Source organism: Rhinolophus sinicus, chromosome 6 (assembly GCF_057876585.1).
Source record: "Rhinolophus sinicus isolate RSI-liver-muscle chromosome 6, RSI-T2T, whole genome shotgun sequence".
In the NCBI taxonomy this organism is placed as follows: Eukaryota; Metazoa; Chordata; class Mammalia; order Chiroptera; family Rhinolophidae; genus Rhinolophus; species Rhinolophus sinicus.
Window position 1 is genome coordinate 16481139 of NC_142506.1, and position 23186 is coordinate 16504324.

Here is a 23186-nt window from a genome sequence, read left to right on the forward strand (position 1 = left end):
AACCTTGAATGTGTATCTCAATAGTGGGAAAGTTAGCTTCTTTCCAACATGCAATTAAAGTACTAATTGGGTGACCTAATTTGCTCTACAAACATTTGTATAATCCTTTAATATATATGGTCTGATTCTTACCGTATTGTGTCAATATCAAAGCTTAATTTGAATGTCCCTGCACTCTTTTGTTCACATTTAAGCTACTAAAATGTGAAATTAGTGGATCTAAACTAATGAAGTTTTAAAACTCATTTTAACTGACCTCCAATTTCTTAGTGAGTTCTTACAGGAAAACTCATGTGGGTGAGATGTCACCTCATTTCTTTCTCTTTTGCGGCAGTTTCGCATGTTTACAATAGCTTTCTACCTAAGGCTTCAGAGCACACAGTTGGCAGAGGTCTAGATCACATACTGTATCTCTCAGCTATGTCACTGCTACACAAACAAGAGATTCTTGGGAGTATAGAGCCTCCCGCTCCAAAATAATGATGATGGTGATGGTGAAGATGATAGCAGCTAACAAAGATTGATCACTTGTTCTGTGCTAGGTCCTGTTGTAAGTGCTTTGTATTCATTAACTCACTTAATTTAATTCTCATAACAACCCCATACGTTTGATGGTATTGCTATCAACCCCATCTGACAGCTGTGAGAACACAGAGGGTTAAGCAATTTTTCCAAGATCCCACCACCACTAAGTGGCAGAACTGGGATTCAAAGCTTAGTCAGGCCCTGGATGCTGCTTTTTTTTTAATTTTACCACTTGCCAGTTATTTGAAATAGTAATAATCAAGCAAACCCCTCCCCCCAACTATATAATTAAGAATAAGACAGATATAAAGAAATACACTGCAAAAGAGTACATTTGCTTAAACGCTTACTAAGATGTAAGCGAGTAGAGTAGACCCTTTCTTGAATTTGAGAGGGGTGTGTGTGTTTAGACTTTAGGTACCTACAAAGCAGAAGGGAGCTCAAAGGTATGCATCCCCAAGGGAAGAAATGGATGTCAAAGGAAGAACCTGGAAAGGGACCTTGAGCTGTAAATTATCACGGTCTCTAGACTCCGGCAGCAGTTAACCAGCAGCTTTTCACCTTGTGTTTGTTCTGTCAGGACATAAGAGGCGAAGGAGTAATATGCTATAAGGGAACATTAGCTCCAGGGTGAGGCAATGGAGCAAGGAGAACTTCTCCAAGTCTTGTTTTTCAGTGCTTCATTAGGCTCCTCTCCCCTTTCTGTTTCAGGTTTAAAGCCCCCCTCCAAATTCACTGCAGTCATCCATGCAGTGACCCCGCTGGTCTCTCAGTCCCAGCCAGTGTTGAAACTTCTCGTGGCTGCCGCCAAATCCCAGTACTGTGCCCAGGTGAGTGGGGGGCTGACAGAGCAGCACCTGCCTCCTCCCGCTCAGTGGACCAGAGCCTCCCACTGCTTACCTGCTACACACTGTGCTCCCTGGGGCTCATCTAATGTCATGTCCGCTTACTCCCCTTTCATTTATCATGCCTTGTTTGTTGTGCCCTTTTCATCAACTTAGAGGTTCTTGGAAGTGAACTCTGCCACAGGTAACAGGTGGATTGCAAAGAGATCTTTGCACTGGGGTAAGGATAAAAAATATATATATCAACACATTATACATTTTTAAAGAATATATTTTATATATAATATAAAATATTTTATATGTAGATATTTATATGGATATATACAGATATATACACAGATATACATATATACATATGTGTGTGTATATATATGCACAGACGCGCACACACACACATATATAGATATATAGATACACACAAACACATTTTTGAAAGAATATATAATAAGCCCATTATTTTGCTTTTAAATGCCAAAGTGCTAAAATAACAGAAATACCACTGGGAGGACCCAGAAAATGAAGTTTCAATGAAGAAACAGACTTGGTGTCAAGAGGCATCAACTTTTCCTTCACAGCAATCGTGACTAATTATAAAATTGGGAGCAGATTATATCTATGGTAACAATGTTTTCCAAATCAGTGTCACTCCCATGCTTTTTACCAGTGGTTTTTCTGATTTGTACATTAGTTTATAGAAGAATGAGGAAAGAATGAAGTCATGTTGAAGTATGCATTTTGGAACTAAACACATTTATTAGAAATAATTAAGTCATACACTCAGCAGCCATTCTGGAGAATCCAAAACATGAGCTCATGCTAGTTCTATCTTGAATTCTTTGATCTCTCCCACATTGCCTGGTGTGGTGCACGTTCATAGCAGATATTCAGATGTTCAGTAAACATTTGTATTTAATTTGACCAGCGTTGTTATCTCACTCATCATCATAAAATCAGAATTTAGGAAACCACTTTATTAAGATCCTGCAATCCTGAAATTGTTTTTTTCTCTCTCCAGCTTTCTCTAATCCCTTCGATGCAATGTTTTAGGTGACTCTTTTTGTCCTCTCTTTAGTAGTTGTTGAAGCCATCAGGCTCTGAAGGTGGTGTGGGACTGGGATCACGTTAAAATCAGTTTTGATGTCTGCCATTCTGCCTTGCTTGGCTTTCCACATCCTCTCTCTCTTTGTGTCTATGAGAAGAAACGTTGGGTTGGAAGCCCTATATAAATCCAGCCTTACGAAGCCATCTAATGAGCCCTTGTTCCTTTCAGATCATAGTTCTATGGAATTGTGACAAACCCCTACCAGCCAAGCACCGCTGGCCTGCCACTGCTGTGCCTGTCATCGTCATTGAAGGAGAAAGCAAGGTAGGACTGGTGGGACCTTCATTTCCCCGTGGGGCACTTTGGGAATGGGCCCTAGATGTCTTCCCTCGGCTCCCGGGAGCTGCTAGCCCTGGACTGTATTTTCTAAAACTGTACCTGTCTCTGAATGTCCTCAGCTTAGACATTCGTGGGCTTTCGAGACAGGGCATCCTGGGTCCCTACTATTAACACTTTAGGAGATTTGTGACCCTTTCCTTCTCAGCTTCCTCATCTACAAAATGGAAATCACAACACAGAGCTCCTAGGGTTGCTATTAGGATTAAATGATTTCAGGGCCTGTCCAGAGCAGTCTTTCTCTAAATGATGAGGATAAAGATGAGGCTGCTGATGGTGGTGATGGATGCACAGGGTTTGCTTAGCTGATGGATCTGAATGAGTCGTGTCTTTCAGGATAGTGGTTCTTCCTCACGTTTCTCTTTAGAAGGACATTTCCACTTTAACTTGGTTTTAGTGTCTCCATCAGACTCTCACGAGTGCTGCCTAGCTGGTTCCCTGCTTCCGTTCCCCAGTTCATTTCGCCGAGAACCGAATGCTTATCTCAGGGCCCTCAAGGGACGCTCCTCGCCAATGCTTTCAATTAACATTTGAGGCCTTGTGTACTCTTGCCTTAGCTGGCCTTCCCAATCTTCGCTCTCATTGTTTTCCCCTACGGACCTTGTCCTCCAACCAAACTGGCCCACTCACAATTATCTGAATTGCACTGTGTCCCTTCCTACCTCTCATGTATGTCTTTCCCACTTTACTGTAAGTCTTGACCACCCCTCTCAACTCTTCATCTCTATTGTCAAACTTCCCATCCATTCTTTAGGCCCTTGATCACATGCTGCCTCCTCTTCCAAACTTCTTCCACTATCAGAAGCCAGAGGTGAGCATCTTGTTTCTCTGGCTTCCGCTCGTTGTTTTCTTGGAGATTTTATCCGTTGTGAAATTAGTCTCACTCAACTGAGATTGGTGAAGCATTGTCACCTAAGAGATCTTTCTCAGTCCCCAAGGGGTCGGGTCCTGAGAGTTTGTCTCACACTAAGTAAAACACCTTTGAGCCAGAATAACAAAATATCGATTTCTTAGGTTATACCATTTGAAATCATCATTTGACTCACTAAAAGTGACAGTTTCGTGTGGTTCACCCTAGTACAATGAGACTTGGAACTATCACGTGGACGAGATGATCAGTGCATTATCTAGTCACTTCCAATGTATGCGTGCCTACTATGTGCTGGGCGCTGTGCAACATGTTGGAACACAGTGGGAAATGTGACAGATATAGTCGTGTCATTCTTAGGACTGGCTTCAAGCACCATGATTATCAGAGAGCTGCTTGGTATGCATTTCATGAGAAAAGGAGGAATTAGAATAATCACATGCCTCCTGGCATCACTCTTACTTACCCTTATGAATTCATCTCACCATAGGTGTGTTTCCACAAAAAAATCTCCTGCCTACAACCCCTTTTGTCTGTCTCCCTAATTGCAATGCCTGAGACCCAGAACAGTGGTCAGATTAACTTGAATTGTGGGATCCTTTGTTTTTTATGCTTCCATGGATGACTAGATCTCCTTCTAGTAGATGACTTCCTTTGAATATGTCTGGATATTCAAAAATAATCTAATTTGACGCACTCACCAGGAGCTATTCTGACTTTTGGTTAGTACTGCATTTTTATTCACAGACTTATGGATTGGTTTTATATTCTACTCTCAGCAAGGAATCCCAGTTTATTTAAAAGATGCTGATGATAACAATAGTACCTGTCTCATGGGCTTTATGTGTCTTATAAGATGCCTGACACTCTCCCAACCAGAACTATATTTGGGCTTCTGGCCACTTGTTGAGTCCTAGCGTCCACTGATTCTGATGGGGCATGTGGTTCCTTTTCCCTTACTTAAACCTTCCTGGGATTACACCACCTGGAAAAGCATTTGTGCTTAAGTCTTGCTTCAGGCTCTGTACTCCAGGGAACCTGGGCTAAGGCTTGGGCCCATTTTAAGAATTAAATGAGATACCGCATTTCAGGTGTTTAACCTTGTACCTGTTACACACCAAGGGTTTAGTAAATGTCAACCAGTCTTCTGGGAGGCATTATAATGTTAGGGTTTATTTCATGAGTCAGACTTACTTTTGTGTGACCTAAGGTGAGTTATTTAACTCTCTATGCGCAACCCTCCTTCAGTAAATGGAAACAACCATCATCCCTCACTAACAGTGTAGCTCAAAGGATCAAATGATATGTAAGTAAATAGACTTATAAGTGTGGACGCACATGAGAGGTGTTAATTGTGTTTCATATAATTACTTACGGACATGTTTTGTCTTCCCTGTTAGATAGTAAACTTCTTGAGTCTTGGTCATTTCCTAGTCATATTTACTAATTCTAGAATGGGTTGGGCTGCTACGTGGTAGTGAAATATTTCTTACATGAACTAATGAGGAGTACTCAGTTCCCTCGGGATTGGCTTTGTAAGTACCTGGATTCCTTTCATGCGAATCCATTCAACTTTTTGGGATGCAGCTGAGGCAAGGTACTTGAAAGAGCGCCTCGAGTTTCTACTCTAGAATTTGGTAGTGGCTGGTTCATGGGCTCGTAAACTCTGTTGATGAAGCAAGTTCAGAAAAAGGAAATGGATCATTTTAAAATCAATGGTTGGGCACCTGATGGAAAAGAAGCCACATTCCCTCCATTCCCCATTTCAAATCTCCATGTCTAACCTTGAGTTTAAAATTGATATGTTTGCTGGTTTGGCTGCAAAATTCTATTTTGAATTTATAGGCCTTGTCTTTGCAGTTTTCCCCTGTAGGCTTAACAAGGGAAAGGTCAGGGCATCGCTAAGCTGGCAGCTAATGGTTTCTGTGTTAGTCAGGAGACATGTAAACAGAATCGGGAGAATTGCTTCAGGCTGAGATTTCTGAATACTGTGTATATGGGGCTGCTGAGTGCTTCGTGTTTGATTTTATTTTGAAAGCCTGAGAAAGGGGGGAAAAAACAAAACTTGACCCAGTTGACAGGTGTAGGAGCAGACCTAAAGCCATTTATTCTGTAGATACATTTTTGGAGCTCCCCGAGATGGATTGGAGTGGGTACCTTCCATCCTTTAAAGTCATAAGCCCTCTGGTCATTTCAGAGGCGTGTAAACCCAACCTGAGACGAAGCCTGTGGATGAACTGGCTTCTTGATGTGAATATAGCTGGGGCATCTTTTGGTGGGGGCGGGGAGTTCTCAGAGTTGTGGAGAATATGCTCTTGGCCGCCAGATTGGGTGTCTGCCATTTTCCCCTTTGTCTTCCGGGTCTAGCTGCTTCATTCTGTGGCTTTTGTGCCTTGAGAGTTGATGGCAAGTGTGTCTTTTCTCCTGAGTCTCCAAGTGTGAATTCCGAGAGGTTGTCACAACCATCCCTGTAACTTCCAAAGGAAGATGGTGAATGTGAGAGTGCCATATGTGCCACAGATTCACTTTTGAGGTCCTTTTCAAACCTGAGACTGGTCGAGCATAGTGGCTGAGGTGTTCTGTAAAATCACACCACCCAGGGTGAAATGCTGGTGGGGTCCACTTGGGGCAAGACACTTAATGTTTCTGTGCCTTAGTTTTCTCACCTGTAAAATGGAAGTTTTTATAAATACGAAATGAGAGGAACTACATAAAAAACTTGAAACATTGGCACATTGTAAATGTTTAAACCTTGTTAGTTAATCCTGTGATATCATCATCCTTACCGTTATTCTATGGTACATTCAGCACAAAGGTTTCAGCTGTGTCTGTCTCAGAGCAGACTCTCCAGCCTCCATTTTGCATCTGATCCTCTTGTCTCCCAAGCTCCCATCCCCCACACGTAGCTTGCCATGTTTTATCCTGGAATTGCCCAAACTTTACTCATATACTACCTTCACAATTTTTCTAAATCCGTGGGCCATCGGTGATATTGGTTATTTAATAATTTTCTAAAAATCAGCTTATTTTATATTTTAATGAAACTAGTTTTAAATAACTTTACCACTACCTTTTATTGCTATAGCGACTACTGTATGTGCGTATCCATTTGTTTCTAATCCATGCTAAAAGAAACGAATAGTAACATTTTTCACTGTTCCTGTGGTGTGTGGCTCACAGACTCACAGCTCCATGCATTCTCTCCTTCCCGGCCTCGGAGTACTGCTTCTCTCCTCTGTGACTTTGCATCTCTCGAGAGCTCTGTTAGGCCTCATTTCCCTGTGTAGCTGCTGAATTCCTCTCCATCAGGGTCCTGTTTCAATGTCCCTTCTACTGTGAGGCCTTCATCTGCTCATCTCCTGTTCCCCTGGCAGTTTTGTGTCAGGCTAGGCCTGACCATCGGCGTCGCGCTGCGTCTGCAGACCATGCACTCCTGCAAGACAGGGAATGTCATCTTTACCTTTGACTCTCTTGACTCCCAAGGTGTCTGTACCCAGTAGGTACGCCAAATTGGGGGGCCAATAATTCCGCACTGATGAGTAATGGACGTCTTCCCTGTTGAGGGTGACGTGGTGGTAGGACCTTCTCTCCGAAGGTTGAGGATGAGGAACTGGTCCTGAAAAAAGTCTCAAAATGTACCTCTCTTTTTCCTAATTTCTTCCTTCCTGCTTGTTTTCCACTTCCTCCCAGGTGATGAGCAGCCGTTTTCTGCCCTATGACAACATCATCACAGATGCAGTGCTCAGCCTTGACGAGGACACTGTGCTTTCAACCACGGAGGTAAACGCCCACCTCTGGGGAGCGGGCAGTGAGTGGGCTCTTCGGGCTGTAACCCCAAACCTCAAGGTGCCAGCGCTTCTTTTCCCAGTGCCTTGGCTGAATCAGAAACATTTTCGAAACTTCCTGCAGAGTCAGTTTTAATCAACCCAGTTCCTGTGAGCACCTTGCCACCACCTGGCAACCAGATGAGGGCATCTTCCCTTTTGTTTTCTCTGCTAATTGGCTCCTCATTTGCATGGCTGTACCTCACCTCTCCCCTCCTGCCTGCCCTCTTTTTTTTTCTTCTTTTTTTTTTAACCAGCACAGCTGCTGGCAGGTATACAGAAGCACCAAAGAGAGGTGGTGGGGGGAGGGGGGTACCTGTTTAGCATTATCTTGAAAACACACTGTCCAGGCAGAGCAAACAGTCCCATCCTTCCCCAATTATTTTAATGCCTGTGTGGGTGTGTGTCGCCTCTGTTAGGGAACACTCTTCTGGGTTCTGAAGGCAGCTTTTCTGTCTTGGCTTAGAGTGCTCAATTTCTTGTACCCACACGAGCAAACGGTTTCACTTTAAGCCTGAGACGGAGATCCCTGCTATTTGAGACATTCAGGTATGTGTGCCAAAAAAAAAAAAAAAAAAAAAAAAAAAAAAGATCCCGCACAGAGAATGTGTGAGGAGGAGGAAAGAGAGAAGAAGAGAGATATGACAGAAAACCAGTTTTTACAACTCGAATGAGTATTGATCTCTGAAACCTGACTTTAAACCATAGAGGGGACCAAAGACAGTTCTATAAAAATGTCGTGTATCAGAAATAAATTATTTATGGTAGCTGCTAAAAAGCACGGAGCTACTTATACCTTTCCCCTCACTTTCTTTTTCCCTTTTTATTCAGAATCATTTTCCTTTCAATTTAAACATGGGCACTTCCCAGCATGCACTTTCCTGGATGCCAGTCTGATTCTAACAGCCTGCTGCCCATGTAGCCAGGACACGTGTTAACCGAGGCTACCCGTCTCAGTGTCTCTTTCTGGAAATTCCACGGATGCTTCCAATACCCATCAAATACAGTTGAACAAACACTATATGCAAGGGCAGCCTAAATAACCCCAGGACAAAATGTGCTGGGCCTCACCTTGATAAAATGCTTTCTGTGTCGCCGAAGCTCTATAAATACTCGGTATTGAATGAATGATTGGAGAGATGCATGCTGAGGGGATTAAAGTGTGAACACACAGCCAATGTGTCATGTTTAAAGTGTGAACACACAGCCAATTGCAGCAGGAGAAAGGGGTGGGTGGGAGGCAGAAGAGAAGATATGCTTAATGTTCAAAGGGAAAGACAGCTATGGAATACAGGGTATACTACACCCAGCTTGCATTTTTCTGCTGCTTCCTGCAAGGGAAGCTGGCATCCCAGAAGCACATTCATTCAACAAGTATTTATTGAGGGATTTCTTTGTTCTGGTCTCCATGCCAGGTGCTTTGATTACACAGTTCCAGCCTGTAGCCATCAGAGTCTTGGCAGCCAACAGAATTCTAATCAGGTGGTTTAAATGAAGGGCTTTAGGATTATTTAGAAAGGTGGGTGGGGTTAAAGGACCCCCCCAAGAGACAGTGAGGCACCTGGAGAGGAGCAAGAACAGGAAGCTTCTCCCACTCCTAGGCCTGAAGGAGCCAGGGAAGGAAATCGTGTTTCCAGAGTCCCCAAGAGAGGACTGGTAAGAAGAGGTTGCCTATGGAAGGACGTGGCAGCTGCCAGAACTCTGGTGCCAAAGCTGGGAAGGAACCTTTCTCACGGTCCCAACTTTGTTTTCCTGCTCTAAGCCCCCACTGACCTAATCCCATCAGCCACCAGCCAGCAAGGAAGGCCAGGTTGTGCCAACCCTAGGCTTTCATCATCTCAGAGTGCAGAACACAGCAAGAAGAGGTGAGAGTGGATCTCGGAGGGCACATACAGGATTGCCAGGATCTCGGAGGGCACATACAGGATTGCCAGGGTGGAACCTATGGTCAAGACAGCTACAGTACATACCTAAATCATTATCCTATTTCCCAAGGTGTCTCCCCATCATCTCACAGCTTCTCCTGGGCACAAGGCAATTAGTCTCACTCTAGGATTTGTTTTTCCCTGTCCCAGGGTGATGTATCCATGTGCTGGTGAGTTTCTTTTCAAAGAATAGCAATTCCAGCCACTCAGCACGCCCTGGGAAGAACATGTGTTGGATGTGAAGTAATTAGACGTCAACTGCAGGTTGAAAATGATACATACACTTAAGGAGGCTGGCAGTCTGGTTTACTGTTTCCTGCTGATCAGGGGAGGGGTTGTGTTGCCTAAAATGGCTGAGAACAAGGAATTCTCCTTTCTCTCTTTTTTTTTTAGGGGAATAGATGTTAATTCATTTTATTTCCTCTCTAAGGATTCTTCGCTTGTTAAATGTCTCTCTGTAGTATTAAGGAGAGATTTTTAAACAGCCTCCTTTAAAGGGTATTAGATGTAGTTGGTTTCTGGTTATTTACATTTATCTGGGTTGCAGCAAATTCTCAAAAGAAAACAGATGTTGGTTTTTAGGAGAAAAGGCTGCGAGCTGACCCTTGCCTTCTTTGATGTGTTAATGATCTCCATGAAAGCAGAAGTATCACACGAATCCCAGTTTTATCTGAATTTACTTTTGAATACCTTTGAAATGACTTGACTCGGCTTGGAGACAGTAAGAAATTCATGTGATGAAAACACCCCGTCAGGTTCTCTAGTGGTTGCAGGGAAGGTGTTTCCTTTACAAAGGATCATGGAAAACCCCAACGAGTGCTGACGGCCAGGCTGATTCCTTGACGGGCTGCGTAATAGACAGTCCCATCCTTTGGCACCGTTAGTATTGAACACCAGTGATGCTGGGCAGGTTATCACAACCTGATCTCACTTTCCTGGCATAGTGTCCACTCCCTGTTGTTTTTTAACTGGGAGATGCCCCATGCCCCACCAGGCTCCCTTCATGTATGCCTCACCACCCTACTTTCCCCCGGATGTCATAGTTTGGGGGAACACACTATATTGTTAAGGCTTTCTCATCTCGAGGTACGACACCAAACTAGATTTTCATAACATGTTAAATTCATGCCTGTTGACAAAAACGGTGACTTGTAACTAGGCCCAAAGAATTTAGCGATAAAAGGACCCTTATGGGTCATCTAGGCTTAATGTTTCCCAAAAGATGGTTTATGCACATTAAATGGTTTCACAGCGTTCGTGGCAAGTGTGTGTTTCATTTTAACAATTCCATATTCACTTGAATGTTTGTAAGAAAATGATATAGCCAGCGATCAAACCTAGGATTTCACTGATATATTTACTTACCGAGGATGAGGCAAGTGGAAAAATTGTTTGAAAAGAGTAGGCAGTTTAAAGAAAAATATTAAATAAGTTGTTGAATGTGTGGTATAGGAATGTGACATGTGGGGGGTGATATTATGCGTATAATGACAGCTTGGGAAATACTGATCTAGGCTTATTTGCTTTGTCTTTTAATTGAGGTAAAATTCACGTAACATAAAATTAACCGTTTAGCAGTATATAATTCACTGTCATTTAGTACCTTCTCAGTGTTGCACAATCATTATCTCTGTCTTATTCTAAACCATCTTCGTCACCCGTGAAGGAAACCCATACCCATCGATCAGAGTGACTCTCTAGCCTTAGGAACCACCAGTCTGTTTTCTGTCTCTACGTATTTGCATATTCTGGACTTTTATGTCAATGGAATCGTACAACATGTGGCTTTTTGTGTGTGGCTTCTGTCACTCAACATAGTGTTTCAAGTTGGTCCATGTTGTCACATGTATCAGTATTTCAGTCCTTTTTATGGCTGAATAATACTCTGCTGTGTGGATATACCATATTTGGTGTATTCATCAGTTGATGTTTGGGGTTGTTTCTACTTTTTGACTGTGGTAAATAGTTATTTGCTCTTCTCTTAAACTTCTGAGAGGGCGCGAACTGGGCTTACCATCATCACTCAATCCCACAGGTACCATCACTGTGCTGGGACTTTAAGTATTGGTGGAATAAATGAAATTTCCATGTTCTTTGCTTATCAAGAAAAGGGAGGGCAAGGGTTGTAGGGTGAATGTATAACCCGCATGAAAGATTGATTGCCTTCAACACTATAGTAACAGAGCTAAAAGAGAGGCTATGAAGAAGTACACACCAACTCTGAAACCAGGTGCCCTGGGTCCAAATCTTGGCTCTGCCACTTACTAGCTCAGGCAAATTATTTGAACCTCCATATTCCTCAGCTTCCGTCTCTGTAAATCTGCGACTATAAAATTACCTTTTCACAGAATTATTGTGAGGATTAAATAAGTTAAAATGCGTCAGTCTCTAATAACCATTATAATAACCATTATGAGCAGTATACAGTTGTTTGCTGTTACTATTTTTATGGTCACTTTCTATATATTATTTTATCATTCATCAAATAATCATAGGAAGTCAGACGTGAGTTTACACATTTGAAAACAGATTCTTTGCTAATTATAAATGTTAGTTTATAGCAGGTTCAGAAGTACCTGCTTTGGGTTATTGTAAGCACTGGAAAGTCATTTAACTGCATTTCCTTTAAAATAATCCTGTGGCTTCACATGGCTTTGTCCCCACTTGGTCTTAGTGATTTTTCACTGTGGATGCTTTTACTAGATTTCTTTTGCACTGTGCATCTTCAAAGCTGCGAGGCCTGAATTACTGTTTCTTTATGATGTCTCCTCCGTGTTCCTGTTAGAACTTGGGTGTTTTTTTAAACATCTTTTCTCTTGTCTTTAAAAGGATGCTTTTATTCTAGTCATTTGGCTTTGCCGTGTGCTGGTTATGATATATGCTGTATTGTCATACTCTGGGTGTATATAGGAAATCTCTTGTTTATAAAACAGATGTGTTTGTGCCTCACACAAATCAGTGGTCACATGTACTTTTGGGGGTGGGAAAGCAACTGCATTTTGACTTGTTTTTTTTAGCTTTAACAGACTGGATTTCTAAAGGACAGATCGGCACATGTTTTTTTCCTTCTTTCATTTCTGCACTGATCTGAAGTTTCTATAACAGAAAACATTAAAATGTGCATAATTATGGGGCAAAATGTCAAGCAGTCAGTTTAATTTGCTGATGAATACATGGAACCAATGTTTCTCAACAGTCATGGGATTTCGCGTTACGAATTAGCAGGGGGAAGGTAATGTTTTGTTGACATTTGTTAACGCTCTTGATTGCTTGTTTCCCTTGTGTTCTGTCTGCAGGTGGATTTTGCCTTCACAGTGTGGCAGAGCTTCCCGGAGAGGATTGTGGGGTACCCTGCACGCAGCCATTTTTGGGATAACTCTAAGGAGCGGTGGGGGTACACGTCCAAGTGGACGAATGACTACTCCATGGTGTTAACAGGAGCTGCTATCTACCACAAGTGAGGACTTCACACATCTCGCGTGTTTGGGTTTTTATATGGCTCCTTACATTAGTTTCTGGCTGCTACATACATAGCAAACTCGGGCCAAATCTTGTTAACAACACGAATGGAAAATCAGTTTGCATCCCTCTTCCAGCTTTTTTGGTGTAGCCAACATGTGTCTTTGAAACCAGTAAAACCTTTTGGCTTATTGTAGTTCCAGAAATTATGGCAGAGTAGCATCTTCAGTTCATTTGAAGTGTGAAGACATACACAAGGTGTATTGAGTAACTGACTATTTAAAATAACAACAACAAAAGTAAATACTTAATTGAGCATCCCCCAGACACTACTTGGGATTTACCATTGAGTAAAATAAAAAAATTAAAAATTCCCCGACTATGTGGGTCTTCTATTCTAATAGGGGGAAACACAATATACATACGTAATCATTCTATAATATATTCAGGTGAGAAGTTACATAAGAAGAAGGTAACGTGTAGAGCAGGTAGTGCCGAGGAGAAGGATCAGGAGTGCCAGAGGAAAAGGGGCTGATGAGGGGGGTAGCTGGGGTGACCTTCATGGAGCAAGTGAGATTTGAGCAGACATTTGAAGGAAGTGAGGAAGTCAGCCAAGAGAATGTCTATAGGAAGAGAGTTACCGCATAGGAAACAGCGAGAATCAATGCCCCAAGGCAGAATAGTGGAGAAATATCAAGAAGACCAATGTGACTAGAGTGGGCTGAGTGGAAAGCAGGTGAGAGAGGTCATGGGAACCCAGATGCAGGACCTTTTGTCTGTCAGGAGGACTTGACTTTCCTCTAAGTGACATAGGGTTTGAGCAGAGCGATCTTAATTATGTTTTAGGTGTCCACTCTGGATGCTGTGTTGAGGATAGGCTTTAAGGGGGCCAGGGAAGAAGCAGGGAGACCTCTTGGGAGGTGATTAACATTATCTAGACAAGAGATGATGGAGCCTGGGACCAGGAAGTGAGCAATGGATGTGGTAAGTAGTGATCAGATTGTGGGCATATAATGAAGATACTCCAGCATGATGTCCTGACAGATGGGATATAGAGTTTGATGACTCTTAAGTTTTTTGACTTGAAGAACTAGAAGGATAGAATAGCCATCAACAGACAGAGAAAGCTGTAGATGGAATAAATATTAGAGGACATGCAGTTCAGTCTTGGGGATGGCAAGACATCCAAAAGGGTGTATTGAAAAAGGTCAGGGATGAAGATAAAAATGTGGGAGTTATTTGCATATATTGGTCTTTAAAGCCAGGGACTCAGGTAAGATTGCAATATTAGTGAATACAGATGGTTAATGTTCCTGGCTCAATCATTAATGAAATCCCTGCTCTTCTGCCTTTGTAAGATGAACAGAGCAAGCTTAACCTAGTCTTTTTTTAGTAAAGAATAGAGAGTCTTGCATATCACGGATAGAGGTGGAAATGCACAAAGTATAAACATTTAGGCTGACTGAATCTTTATCTCACGATTCCACTTCTTGAAAGTTCATTGTTCCTTTTCTTCCTGCCCTGCCCCTCAGTGAATCTGACTCACTTCAATATTTTTTTTCTATAAATATATGCTATATGTCCCTTCTCCCCAAAAAGAAAATAGGGTGAAAAATAATTCAAGAAAATTGTGGGTTCTCCATAATGATGAACCACCAGATTAGTTAGGGTTTTGCTCTCATAGTGTTGAAATGTAAGGTTCATAGCCCACAAAAATAGAAGCCTACATATATTGTTGGACTCCGAGTTATGGGGTGGTATTAAATATAGTTCTGATTAAACCAATAATTAAAATTGTAAAGCAGCTTATAATGATATGTAGATATATATAAGTAACTTCTCTTGCCATCTAAGTATTCTGTTTCTTACCAACCAGGCTGATAGTAAAGTTAGGCTGGTCAAGCAATACTTGCATCAGTGTGTATCTGTGAACCTCGTTTCCTTATCTGTAAAATGAGGATAACAGTTGTACCTACATCATAGGTTCTTACTAAGAATCAGGTGAGGCGTTTGTTGTAAAGCACTTTAGAACGTTATCTGGCACATAGTCAGTACCACAGAAGTGATAGCTATCACCATCATCATCATCATCATCCATGATATCATCATCCAGGGATTCAAAGAATGGGTATGGGTTTTCGGCCAAACAAGACCACTTGTCCTTATATAATGATGGCCCCTGGGAAATCTCTCTTTTGTTTGTACAGATATTATCACTACCTGTACACCCATTATCTGCCAGCCAGCCTGAAGAACATGGTGGACCAACTAGCCAACTGTGAGGACATTCTCATGAATTTCCTGGTGTCTGCTGTGACAAAGTTGCCTCCAATCAAAGTGACCCAGAAGAAGCAGTATAAGGAGACAATGATGGGACAGGTAAGAGAAGGAAAACTCTCCTCCCTTGCTTTGCTTGCTGGTGCTACCACCAGAAGTATTGAGGACTCGTTCTTCTAGGAAGCGTAATGAGATTACAGAACAAAGGTAGTATATGGTTGGCACATGGATGATTGGGAAGGCATAAGTCAAGGGTGTCTTTATGTCAAGAATGGAAAAGCTTTCAGATGACCTACAAGGTGGCATGAGAAAGCCATAGCTTCTCCAGAGTTTAAAGACCTGCAAAGAATTTATGTAAGTTTATCACTGGTGCTTCGTTTAATGAATAGCTAGTAATACTTTCAACACAGTCCTCTGGTCATTGCTGTTGAGTTGGAGGAGCATCATGGTGGCAAACCAGGAGTCACAATATTTGATTTTCAGTTCTAGAACCAGCATTTATAAACTGTAGGCCACTCAGTTGCCTTCGGAAACTCACGTGACTCATCTTTAAAATGGAAATGGTGAAATCTACTTTATCTCACCCCTGTGAGATAACATAAAGGAAATCTACTTTATCTCACAGGGGTGAGATAAAGTAGATTTCACCTGGATATGCTGAAGCTCATCTTCCCTTATTCATCCCAGACAAAGCCCAGTACTATAAAAGAAATCAAATACCTTAAGTACACGTAAGACCATTTGGATCTACCCAAGTTAAGGCATAGAGCATCATCCAATAGGATTTGAGTCAACCTGAAAGGACATGTTTTAACATGGTTACATCAGTTCAGTTGTGTAGGGTTTTCCATATTCTAAGAGTTACTGAAAATCACATACAAAATCTAGCTTTTGCAAAGGAAAACTAGCCAGGCTTCTTCATAACACAATTGATGGTTTTTCATTCACTAAATTTAGTCAGAGCAACAAATTTACAGGAGGTTAAGTTTATAAAATTTAGTCATTCAATAGTTATTGAGCATGTACAGGTTATCAGTGTTCTAGGTATTTGTTATGACAAAGCTACTGTCTGTCCTTAGCAAAGAGTCTAGTGGAAAATTCTAGTTCCCTCTAAATACTAAAGGAATTGCAAGAATTTTTAATCTTTAAGGCTGAAAGATGTATTGAGTGTCTACTATGTACCCAGGCATTTTCATATAGATTCTCTCATTTAAGGACACAGAATTCCTTTAATATTGTTTCTCACAGAGAGTTCTATGAACTTCCCTAAGGTTATAAACTAATTAGAGTAGAATTCTAATAACACATGATTTCTTAGTGGCGGTTTTATATCCTTCTCATAGATTTGCCTAATTCGACCAAACTAATATTACTAATAATTTTACACATCTTTTTGGACAAATCTAAATTTAGCTTTAGGTCTAAATAGATGTACCTCATTATATACATACTGTATTTGCCCACTTTTCCCATCATACACATATGTTTCTTTAATTTTTGTATGATAACAGGCTGAAAGTTGTACTTTTATTACACTGGAAAAGTCCCTTCCTTAATATGTTGGTTGACCCCAAATAAATGTTAAAGTCTAGAGACAAAAAAGATACTTGCATGATTCAACAGATTTTTTTTTTCTTCATTTTTAAGAGAGAGTAAGAATGGACTGTCTGCTCTGATTTGAACTCAAATGGTTAGCTTGATTTGATACTTTCCCCGATTTACCAAGCAGTTCTCCTAGCATAAATGGTAAAGTGATGCCTGCGTCCTATCCCTTTTTTGCCTGAAACAAGCAATTTTAACTTCCTTGAACTTACTTCCTCATCAATACAGTGGGAATGTTATTACCTGAGTAGATAACTTGACCAGTTTGTTGAGGCTCAAATGAACTTCGTGAAAACACTTTACAAATCGTATTTTGTTTGTTTTTCTGCTGCTCAGAGGTAACTTGACATTTGGTTACTTTCAAGCATGTAGACACTTGTGGTTTTAAAGTGACTCTGGGTGATTCTCACAGTAAAATGTACCTAGTTGTCTAATGACAAAAAGGAGTTTGTGTTGTTTCCCCATATTTAGGCAGCCTACCTTTTCCTTGTTTTGTAAAAACACGGATTCAAAGACATTATGCTTAGTTTGTCCATTTAAATTTCAGCACTCACGTCATTTCAGGCTTTCTTTTGCACCAGTGGCAGTCATTTGCATGGTCTAAAAATATTTAACCAACCTTAGGGGCAACACAGAGAGTTAAAGAGGTGGTAGCCATCTTTCCTCCTTACCTAGAACCCACCAAGGAAACAAGAAGGTTTTAGAATACTATCTCTGAAACCACAAACACATTGTTAGTCATTGTATTGGATCCGAAGTGCAGAGAGAAGTTTTCTATTTAGTGACCGTAGTGTGTTGAGGTTCCATTGGTAAGTCATTCACTGAGCAGAGAATTAAGTCAGTCAATATAGATCCTTGTTTGTGCGTATGTTTAGTGTTGAGAATGGTAGAGTATCTTGGGAAAACCTGTCCAGGATGGAAACCAGGATCAGTGCTTGAATTTTCAGCAGGCGCAAGGAAGGAGGGTCGGGGGTGTTGGTGGCCAGGCCAGACCCTGAGCTCTGCTGTGTGCCCATGAGCTTTTCTGCAGTATCTCCATCTCATCTTGTACTTGGCTCATTGTCTTTCCTTGTCTCTCTCCCTTTCCCCAGACTTCCCGGGCTTCCCGCTGGGCTGACCCCGACCACTTTGCCCAGCGACAGAGCTGCATGAACACGTTTGCCAGCTGGTTTGGCTACATGCCGCTGATCCACTCTCAGATGAGGCTCGACCCTGTCCTCTTTAAAGACCAGGTCTCTATTCTGAGGAAAAAATACCGAGACATTGAGCGACTTTGAGGAACCTGGCCGAATGGGGGAGGGGAAGCGAGAAGGGCCTGGGGTCAAGCTGCTCTCTCTTCCCAGTGCAGATCCACTCAGCCGCTGAGCCAGATTGTGCCAAGTATCCAAATAAACTTATATGAACAGAATGACAAAAAAACAAAACAAAAAAAAAGGCCAATGGGAACTCGACTCCTGGCTCCTGGGACTGCACCAGACTGCTCCAAACTCACCTCACTGGCTTCTATATCCCAAGACTAGGTTGTGTACAGTTTAATTATGGAACATTAAATAATTATTTTTGAAATGATTGCTATGCAGGTTTAAACTTTTTTAATGATCAAAACTATTAAAAACCAGAGTTCTTTCTTTAATCAAAATTGTGTTGGTTGTGACTATTTCAAAGCTGCCAGTCCTCTTCCCACAAACACCATTGCCGTTGGTCATGCAGGGCTTCCCGCGGTTACAAAAGCTCAGACCTCGTGGAAAACACAATGAGTCACTCTATCCAGTGTCAAGAAATAACTGTGCATAAGTTAAGACAAGTTCATTATTCAACTTGGCCAGTGTAGGTTGTTTTCCACTTCGAATTTGCAAATCCACTTGAACTTTTATCTCTAAAATGTCGCTGCATGAGAGAATGTATTGTGACTTCTAGGTAGACAGTTCTAACTGAAAACTTTGAGATGTGTAAGTATGATCATCTTTTTCATTGGGGGGTGGGCAGAAGCTAGTACTAAGAACACACTAGTATAATTAAGAAATGCTCAGTTTGCACGAGGAACCAAACAACCTACCCACGTACTAGAGAGGTGTTTCCACCACAGAAACCCAATCCTTTTCAGGAGTGTGGGCTAACTGGTACATTTAACCATGGACATGAGTCTTCTTAGAGCTGGGGAAAGCTTTGGTTTAACGGCAAAGGAAATATATCGAGAATGAGTATATGGCAAAGAGCAGATTATTTATGAGACAGGTTCTTTCATGTTTGTGATAACCTCACATTTCAAAAGCTTCTCTATTGAGAAAGAAGTAGTCAGGTATCACTTCTCACCACTGAACATGAAGATCGATGGGAATTCACTGAGGGTGGACCTCCTCGTTGGGACTCTGATGCCATTTTTTTGTCCAACATGATTTTGAGCAAGAGTCTGGCAAACAAAATAATCAGAAACAAATGTGAACACTGTTTTATTTCATTTTCATTTTTAAATCTGGAGAAGCTTAGTTGTGCTTCTTGTGAAAAAGAAAATTTCTATCCCTGAAAATGCTTCTTTGAGCTTCTGATTATTGTAATACTGCAAATACAAACTAATAAATAAACATACATACATTGGAGTTAAGGGATATATATATATCCCTTAACTCCACTGTAAATGATGGAAAGGAAACTTCTGATATTAAATGCTTTTTTTCTACTTGGAGGAGGCAAGAGAGATTACAGAAGAGAAAGACATTACTGGGTCCTACCATTTCTTATGCCGAATAAACAAGAAGCACTTTAGTTTCCCCCACCCAAAAAAACCTCTCATACTTCTCATAAATTTATTTCCAGTGTTGTTCAGAAAAAAATTTCATCTCAGAATTATGTTCAAATAACTTCAAGTGCCTGTCTCAGGTCAGAGGAAACCATAAATCCAGGAGACTGTAACTCATCTTTGCTTTGTAGACAGCTGGAAGAGAAGAAGGAACTCGGAATGAGAGTGCAAGGAAGGAAGGTGTTGTAAACAAGAGCCAAAGTAGGTGTTTGCCGAGGTCCAGAGAGGTGACTCAGCATGCGACCTAGTGACAGAGCACAGATCAGAGCCCACGTGTGCAGACGCTGTGTTGTGAGTGGTGCGCAAGTAATGAAGTTGGAAAGAAGGGGCTTTCTCTCTGGCCTGGTGACTCGGAACAGATCCCTCCATCTCTCATCCAGTGTGACCCAGCCTTAGCCCACACTCAAACGTGACATTTTCTCCTAAGTGGCTGTGATTATCTTTTATGTATTTGTTGAAAAATAATTCTTAGGTCCATGGTCCTTGCTCTTGTTTCTTTCTGTAAAATGTCCAGTCTATTAGTTCTCATGCCATTTAAGCTGCAGCTCTCAGTGACTTCAAGGGGGTCACAATTAATCCTTAGTCATCGGACCTTTACAAATGCCCTGTTTTCCTGAAAATAAGACCTAGCTTGACAATCAGCTCTCATACGTCTTTTGGAGCAAAAATATAAGATCCAGTGTTATGTTATACTATACTATATTATATTATGTTATATTATAGACCCAGTCATATTAATTTTTGCTCCAAAAGATGCATTAAAGCTGATTATCCGGCTAGGTCTTACTTTCAGGGAAACACAGTGTGTATTGAAATTAATTTTTTTGGACTGCCACGTTATTTGTGTATTTTTGTCCTTCGCAAAGATGAGTGCAGCATTTTGTTCAACGACCCCAAGCCAAGCTGAAACTCATGCTGTTGCCTTGACTTGCAGAGCAGCGCTTCTAATCATACCCAACGTAAATGGATTCAGGGAACTGCGTTACCAGATTTACCTGTCACAAAGCTCACAGGGCATATTCTGCACACACAATGTGTGTTGCTTGAAGAAAAAGATGGTAATTATACATGAGAACGGGATCTGACACACTTTTCAGTCACTTCAAAACTTCATGGTATCATTTTATGTCATTCTCAGAGAAAATTTCTTTGGGATGCTAGCTAATATGTTCTTTTCCCATTTGGAACATACAGCTGGGAACCGAACAATGCTTAGCAAATTAATGAGGCCCAACGGTAAGATGTAATTTGAATTCACTTAGGAAAGAGTTATATTTCACTGCAGCAAGTTGACAAATCGTAGCCATCTCTGTAGGATGTCAGGAGTTATCTCAGCCAACTGTAATGATAACCAGAGGTCCCTAAGTGGGCCGACATGAATTGGTAAGAAGCCAAGAACAGAAAGTGCAGTGCCGACCATGTAATGAATTACATGCAGAAACTCCAGACAGGACTGGACCACTTACAATTTCCACACATCTTTTTCCAGTTCCACATTAGGACACATGATCTTAAAAATATTTTTTTTAAGCTGGCTTATGGATTTATATATATGAGAAGGCTTATGAATATCAATTCAAGCTTACATGTGCTTTAAACATATCATCTTTGTTGGAAAGAAAATGACCCTAAATTGAGACTGTACGGAAAATTCATGAAGTGTTGTAGTCATGTTACAAAAGATAACAGTGAGGTGAACGTACCTGGACATATCAGCACACCTTCCAATAGGGTGCTTCAGAAGAAAGTGAAAGCTCTCGTACTGGCATCTTACGTACATTACAGTTTCATTTCTTCTTATTACAAATGGTGCTCAAAGAAGGGCAAATCTCTGTTGCTTCCTTCTGTTTTCCTTTTGGAGTGATTTTGGTTTTCATCTACAGTAGGCTGTGTTAGCCTTTGTTTTAGTGGTTCTGGAATACATGGTCACTTGAAGGAATATTATACTGGTGGCCTTTCATAAAGGTTACTGAACTTTAATCGGGGTGAGATGAATGAATGTGAACAGACCTATATACTGTTCGGGTGGAAAAAACGGCTCTTGATTGAAGAATTAGTGAAATTTTAATCAAAACTGTTTAAAGGGCGGGAGTGGGGAGAAGGCAGTGAACCTTGGTGAGACGCTGAATAAGACTCTTGCTGGACAAGTTGAATTATGGATTCAAATGCTGAGGCAAACTTCCCAGACCTGGAAGTATCTTATAGTCCCTCAGGTCTCAGAGCACCACTTTTAAAAAGCACCAGTTATTGCCATGAACTCTCAAAATCGTCCCAGCCTAATACCCTGTTTCCCCGAAAATAAGACCTAGCCAGACAATCAGCTCTAATGGATTATTTGGAGCAAAAATTAATATAAGACCCAGTATTATATTACTATATTATATTATATTATATTATATTATATTATATTATATTATATTATATTACATTAAAGACCCAGTCTTAATTTTTGCTCCAAAAGACGCATTAGAGCTCATGGTCCGGCTAGGTCTTATTTTCAGGGAAACACAGTAGTTAATATAGTCAACATGCAGCTGTACATTAGGACTTCAGTTACTGAATTCATTTACCTAGTGTCCATCTGCAGCAACTATGGACAAGAACATTTCTGATGGCTTTGTCACTCTGGGCCAGATTTAACCAGGAAAGTTCTTTCACTCCGAGCCTCATTTTCTCGGGCTTGATGGGGACAAAGTTTTGACTTGAGTCCTCCGTGAATATGCATCGGACTGTGCTAGACTTGCCTTCCTCCATCCTAGAGCTTAAGGGTGTAGAGATTAGATTATTCCTTGACTCCAAGTCTACCTTAAAAAATGGGACCAAGAATCCTAAGGACATAGCCTCTCCCGTTAATTCAGTATCGCTGCAGCGGCTCTGGATAGAAAAGCTGCTATGTACAACATAATCTCGATAATGAAGATGATTCCCAGAAGCCATTTCCCCTTTCTGTCCTTTCCAAAAATCAAAGGATTTTATTTCCATGATTTTTATTTAGCAGAGGCTGTCTGTAATTGTCACTAGTCTAGAGTTCCAGTATGTTCCATATCAGGAGCCAGGACGAGCTACCCAAATTGGGGACATCCACTGTCCAATTAAATAAGTGAGGAAAGCTGTGTTATGTTCTGGAACAACAGACAAGTGGCAACCATCGAGAAAGCTGCACCCTCAGATTAGCACGGTCTCACCCTCACTTGAAATCCAAAGAAGCTAGCCTTTCAGCGACTCTACTTTTGTAATGATTTGCCTTTTCGGCCTCAAAGGCCATTTGATTTCTGCAATAGTTCTCTGTTCTCCTATAGGAATACATCCCTTTACTTTTGGTTGTAATTATTGCTAAATTAGGACCATGTAACTGACCTGGTTACCATGTAATGAACCTTGTATATTTATTTTGAGAGAAAAATACATATATGATATGTGGAGAGGTAGAAGAAAGACATCAAAAACAAACGATTTTAGGTGGCAAATTGTAAAGCAAAGAAGAAATATATACTTAGTTTTGTATGCAATGTACGTTTGGGACCGTTTTCTAACATGTTGCCAACTTTTTTTGCAGTATCACCACAGGCCTTTTCTGAAGTGTTTCATTCGTTCAACCCTATTAATAACTTAGTACAATTAAGCCC

The 23186-nt window shown here is 41.1% G+C and overlaps 1 protein-coding gene across 1 annotated transcript in view; it reads left to right on the forward strand.

Moving 5' to 3' along the window:
- The window catches only part of EXT1 (exostosin glycosyltransferase 1), a 269989-nt gene extending 251792 nt beyond the window's left edge, over positions 1-18197 (forward strand). Inside the window, exons 6-11 of the mRNA XM_019714506.3 lie at positions 1237-1355; positions 2641-2736; positions 7367-7456; positions 12722-12882; positions 15092-15263; positions 17855-18197. Coding sequence (XP_019570065.1) covers positions 1237-1355; positions 2641-2736; positions 7367-7456; positions 12722-12882; positions 15092-15263; positions 17855-18040 — 824 coding nt within the window. The 3' untranslated portion in view covers positions 18041-18197. The remainder of the gene's footprint in view (positions 1-1236; positions 1356-2640; positions 2737-7366; positions 7457-12721; positions 12883-15091; positions 15264-17854) is intronic.
- The last annotated feature ends 4989 nt before the right edge of the window (positions 18198-23186 follow it).